Source organism: Castanea sativa, chromosome 7, assembly GCF_040712315.1.
Source record: "Castanea sativa cultivar Marrone di Chiusa Pesio chromosome 7, ASM4071231v1".
Taxonomy (NCBI): Eukaryota; Viridiplantae; Streptophyta; class Magnoliopsida; order Fagales; family Fagaceae; genus Castanea; species Castanea sativa.
In genome coordinates this window covers 38,390,770-38,396,769 of record NC_134019.1, presented here as the reverse complement: position 1 = coordinate 38,396,769, position 6,000 = coordinate 38,390,770, and the positions used below count along the sequence as shown (strand labels likewise).

The 6,000-nt window shown below is 43.7% G+C and overlaps 1 protein-coding gene across 1 annotated transcript; it reads right to left on the bottom strand.

The window, feature by feature from the left end:
• LOC142644419 (uncharacterized) lies at positions 1-4,187 on the bottom strand. Its single transcript, XM_075819039.1, has 5 exons — positions 3,669-4,187; positions 2,934-3,354; positions 1,371-2,711; positions 741-1,259; positions 1-569 (listed from the first exon to the last, which is right to left on the bottom strand). Exons 1-5 carry the CDS (start codon positions 4,185-4,187, stop codon positions 1-3), a joined length of 3,369 nt encoding a protein of 1,122 aa, XP_075675154.1.
• Between the last annotated feature and the right edge of the window lie 1,813 nt (positions 4,188-6,000).

Genomic DNA, 6,000 nt, shown 5'->3' with positions numbered 1-6,000 from the left:
CTAAGAGAATACAAGAGGGCCAAGACAAAACCTGTTCAAACAGACTCCATTATAGTCATCCTCAAACACTTTTAATACATCCATAGGCGGAGTAGTAAAAGCAATACAATCTGCTTCTTGGCTGTAACTCATCTTAGCTAAGGTGTCTGCAACACGATTCCCTTCACGATAGCAATGATTAAATTGAATTCGGCTGAATTGGGAGCTGAGTAATCTGCAGTCATCCAATATAGGAGATATAAAATTGTTCACATACTGATTGTTACTGAAGGCGTCCACTACAGCTCTAGCATCTAGTTCAACAACAAGAGATGCTATGTTAAGATTGCAACACATAAGAAGACCCTCCCTTAGGCCCCACATCTCAGCAATAAAACTGTTGGTAATTCTTATGCGCTTGGTGAACCCAGAAATCCAATTCCCACAGTCATCCCTTATCACTCCCCCACAACCAGCCACTCCCAAACTACCAAAAACTGACCCATCTGTATTGAGCTTCATCCACCCAACAGGAGGTTTTTCCCATCTAATCCTTTTAACACATCTACGTGACATCAATCTAGGGGAAGCTATATAATGAATGAATTCAACAGTTTGACTTAAGATTTCAATGTGTAGTTACTGGTTCAGTCTTTTCCTTTGAAAAACAAAGTTATTTCTATTCTTCCAAATATTCCAAACAGCAAAAGAAAACAAGGTTTCCCACGGTGTATTCATAGTAACTGTTGTGCTTCTTTTACTTCCATTCCTGCTAAACCAATCCAGCAGCTCACTTCTCCAAAAGTCTTGGTCAACTTCTACTCTTCCCAAATGATTCCATACCGCTTTTGCCCAAGGACAATCACGAAGAGCATGTAAAATTGATTCCTCCGCTTCATGACAAATAAGACACACAGCTTCTTCACACACCCCTCTCCTCATCAGGCAACTCCTAACCCCAATACTGTTGTGGGCACGCATCCAAAGAAATGTTTTAACTCTAGGAAGGGTGTTTGCTTTCCATATCCAGCTAGCACTGAATTTTGGACTCTCTTCATGCCCCATCGCAATCCTATAGGCACTTCTTAGATTGAAAGTACCTTGAGGAGAGTCAGCCCATGCAATTTTATCACAACCTCTGCTTGCAATTGCAATAGGAGTGGCTTGTATCAACATTTTGATGTCCAAAGGAAGTTCAATTGAAAGACCATTCCAATCCCAGCCCGTGTCTTTCAAGAAATCCTTAACTACCAACTTATTAGCTTCCCGAGAAAGAGGGCCTTGAATAAGACTTCAGAGGGGGCCCTTGCTCAACCAGCTGCTATACCACAGGCTTAGATTACTTTCCCTACCAACTGTCCACCTACTACTCTTCTAAAAAATGCCCATACCTTTCTTCATTGCTGCCCAAACTGAAGAACAAGGATGGCTGTTGGGGTTTGCAGCACTCAATCTTCTTCCCGAACAGTACTTCTTGCTTAGAACTTTCACCCAAGGCACATCTCCTTCTGTATGAAACTGCCAATTGAGCTTTGCAAGAAGCGCAAGATTCCTTCCTTTAGCCGCTTGCAAACCAAGACCACCTTCTTCCTTCGATTTAGTTACCTTTTGCCAACCAATCCAGTGGATTTTCTTTGAAGAGTCCGAAGACCCCCAAAGGAAATTACGATTTACTCTGTCTATCCCATCCAATATTTTGCCAGGGAGGTAGGAACATTGCATTACATAAGCTGGGATAGTTGCCGAAGATGCTTGAATAAGAACTTGGCGGCCAGCCAAGAATAACATGCTGGCTTTCCAACCCGAAAGCTTCTGTTTTACTCTATCAAGAACAAAGTTGAAATCCTGAGAAGACGAGCCAGGTTGCCTTAAAGGAAAGCCCAAGTATCTACCAAGCAAACGAGTGGATGTAAATCCAAGAATATCACATAATGATTCCCTCGTATCTCTATCCACATTAGGAGAAAAATAAACTCTCGACTTGACATCACTAACAGTTTGCCCCGAGATACTACAAAACTCATCAAGCACATCTCTAATTGTTGAACAATTAATGTAGTCCGCTTTAGCGAACAACAAAAGATCATCCGTAAAAAAAAGATGGGAGAAGGACGGGCCACTTTGTGAAGCCTTGACAGGATGCCACAACTTAGCATTACACTTCTCTTCTATTAGCTGCCCAAGGAAGTCCATGCACAAGATGAATAAATACGAGGACAAGGGGTCTCCTTGCCTTATCCCCCTAGAAGGGTAGATAGGCTCAAGCGCTTCTCCATTGAATAAAATAGAGGTAGACACAGTGGAGACACAACTCATGATGATATCCCTAAGATTTGGAGGAAAGTTTGCTTTAACAAGCATCTCCCTAACAAAACTCCACTCAAGTTTATCATAAGCCTTTTCCAAATCTATTTTTATAGCCATGTATCCAGTATTCCCCTTCTTTCTGCTTAAAGAATGGATAAGTTCCTGGGCGATGATCACATTATCCATGCCCTTCCTTCCTGGAACAAAAGCCGTTTGAAGGGGAGAAATCAACTTACCCAAATATGGTCTTAATCTGGCCACAATGATCTTTGTCAACACTTTATACACAGTATTGCACAAACTTATGGGCCTATAATTACCCAGCGTTTCCGACCCTTGGATCTTCGGAATTAAAGCAATGTGGGTGGTATTAATGTAATCAGTAACTCTATTTTCAGCAAAAATCAGCTTTATTTCCTTCACCACTGAACTTCCCACCACCAGCCAAAATCTCTAGAAGAACCCTGCATGCAGCCCATCTGGGCCTAGGGCTTTAAATGGTTTTAGAGACCACAAGGCTGCCTTTATTTCCTCGTCCATGACCCCCCCACTAATACTTTGTTTTTCTTCCTCTGAAAGTCTTGGCTGCCACTGATAGTTTAAATTATATGTGACAGGGGCACTAATTAACGAAGTCGAATAGATACCAGCAAAACCACTTCTAATATACTCCTTAACTACACTTTCCTCAGAAATCCATTCCCCACAATTATCTTTGATGGCTATGATTTGATTCCTCTTCCTCCTAACTAGCGTTGAAATATGGCAAAATGAGGTATTTCTATCTCCCTGAATCATCCAATTTACCCGGGATTTTAAAGCCCACAGCTCCTCCTCCTGACTAAGCACACTATCCAACTCCTTCAAAAGCTCATTCTCAAGGTTACACAAAAAGGAAGAAGGCCTAATAGCAATAGATCGCTGGATGCCATTAAGTCTAGCCCTTATATTCTTTTTCCGAGAAAAGATGTTACCAAATTGAGTCTTATTCCACACCTTGGCCTCCTTAGTAAAGGTGTCAATGGCATCAATAAGCCTGGGACAGTGCCTCCAGGCTTGAGAAACCACCTTTGGAAAAGAAGCATCAGAAAGCCAGTAGGACTGAAACTTAAACAGCCTTACTCTTCTATTTGTAGCCCTTGGTTACATCTCCAGCAAAATGGGGCAGTGGTCCGAATGGCATCTTGTGAGATGAACCACCTTAGCTTCTGGATACAGACCACACCAGCTAGGCTTAACAAAGAACCTATCTATTCTTTCTTGATTAGAGCTTGCACTTCTCTTCTATTAGTCCAGGTGAATCGAGGACCCGAAAACCCAATATCGATCATGTTACATTTATCTAGACACTCTTTGAACAATAATGACCTTCTGACACTAACAGCTCTCCCCCCAAATTTATCCTCCTCCATAAGAGGCTCATTAAAATCCCCTGCTATCACCCAAGACATGTTTTGAAGGTCTGCAACTCTCATGAGATTATTCCATAAAATCTGCCTTTCAGCACTTCTAGGACTAGCATACACAGCAGAAAATAACCAACTAGAGTTCATAGATTGTACCTTAACCACAATGTGAATCTCCTGCTCAGTGTTAGCCAAGGAAGAGATTTCCACCTTATCTGCATTCCAAAGAACCCATAAACCACCAGCATACCCGATAGTCTCCGTGTGAATAGCACCATCAAAGGGAAGTTTGTTAGTTATTTCTCTTGCTCTTTCACCCCCAACTTTGGTTTCCATCACTACAAGAATTGCTGGATCATGGTTCTGAACCAACTTTTTAATGTGTTTCTGGAATGAGGACTTCAGCGCACCCCTACAATTCCACACTATAATATTCATCATAAATAAACAATTTGGGTTGGGGCAATAATCAACAGGCGGCATCATCTCCACCATCTCCCTTAAACTCCATCTGATCCAATGTCTCCTCTCCTTTTGGTAATTGTGGCATTCTTACCCACCCAAACTTCCACTCCCCCTTTGGTGTCGACGCAACCACCACCACTACCCACCACGGAGTCCTCGTAATCCTTGAAGCTGGGTCTAACAACAATAGCCATCTTACCTTCGCACCCACCGCTGTCAACAGGAGCCTGCATTTCCACGTTCTCCTCATGATGGTGTTGAAAACCCCCATGGTGAGCAGATGCTTGACTCGGATCACAGCTTAACAACTCTCCGGACTCACCACGATTGTGCCCCTCAAAATGATAGACTCCCTCTGCCTGACTGGATTCACCGAACTGGAAACTTGAGGTAGCTCTCGGACTTAGATCACCATCGCTCGGCTTATGCGAAAACACGGCTTGCACAGGGCGATATCTAAACTGCACTGAAGAGGAACTCTGTGCTTTCCCACTACCATCAGCACCCTTAAGTTGAGATGTTGAATCCCTAAGACGAGCTAGGGCTCTTTTACCTTTCACTGAAGACAGCCGTGTGGGCTTAACTGGACTGTGATCCGAATTTGGCCCAATATCCTCCTTAATAAGTTTGTGCAGGCTTACACTTTGGCTTGAAGGGGGCTGGGCTCGTCCCACGGGCTTTTTACTAATGCTTTGGATGGCTTTAAGAATCTGGGCTTTCTCTACTACCCTTAAAGGTGAAAGTTTCATTTTGGTCTCCCTGCTTGGCCCAGTACAATTTTCGGCCCTTCCTAGCACATTACTTTCTCTGGCATCTACTACATGCTTACCGTTACTTTTGAACTCTTGTGCCCTTGGCTGTCCCAAAGGTGCCCCACCACTTCTGTGGGTTCTTGTCCCATTATTCTTCCGTGCTACCACCATCCACGACCCATATGTACAATCCTAACCATCCTTTGACACGTCCTTCTGTACCGCATCAGGCCCCACCTCCACACTTGTCTTACTTTGCTCACGCTCATTGCATGCATGCTCATCTCCCTCTTCTTCCACCCCTGTCTCCGCTTCCCTCGCCGGTGAGCATTGTCGGATAGAATATGGACAACCTTCACGTCGGTGCCCCAATCTCCCACAACCAAAATATAACTTCTGAATTCCCTCATACGAAACAGGTTGTTCAACTTTCCCAAGAAGAATGGCCGTAACCAACGGTTGCTCAACATCTATTTGGATGCACAATCTAGCAAACCTACCTCTAGACTTAGAGGCCATGAAAGTATCTACCCGAAGCACCTTGCCAATGGAGTTGCCAATCCGATGTAATGCCTCAGCATTATAATACTCTATCGGTAGCTCATTCAGCCTTACCCAAACTGCAACTGAGGATACGTTTGCCGACGAAGGCCTAAAGTCTGGTTCCCATGGCCGAAGAGACAGAAAATGCCCACCAATGAACCATGGACCTTTCTTCAGGACGTTTTCAAAGTCTTCCTTTAAGGAAAGCCTCACAAGAAAAAATCCATTACCCAAATTCACACAATCCATCCTACCCGCTGGCTTCCACAGAGAGAGCAGCTTACTTTGGAGAAAATGGAATCCCACTGATCTCCCATAAACCTTGACTATTAGAGCTCTAGCCCATGGATCCCGAATTTGTTGCTTGAACTCCTTAGAGAACTTGACAGCAACCAGCCCCTTCCTAAGCATCTCTACCTCCTCATCCGACTCAACATCATCCTCCATTAGATCCCCAAAGTTGAAGGCTTGAATATACACACCTGGAATCTCGCCAACAAGTTTGTCTTTAAAAGACATACTCTGGTTCCAAGGACCGAGACCCTTAA

Bases quoted from the DNA above. Each gene is read 5' to 3' on its own strand.
- LOC142644419 (XM_075819039.1), bottom strand. From the start codon at position 4,187: ATGGTGGAGATGATGCCGCCTGTTGATTATTGCCCCAACCCAAATTGT. The intron at 2,712-2,933 runs GTATCTATTCGA...TGGGAAGTTCAG, and splicing joins TATTAGAAGTGGTTTTGCTG to TGGTGAAGGAAATAAAGCTG. The intron at 570-740 runs GTAAAAGAAGCA...TTCATTATATAG, and splicing joins TTGGTTTAGCAGGAATGGAA to CTTCCCCTAGATTGATGTCA.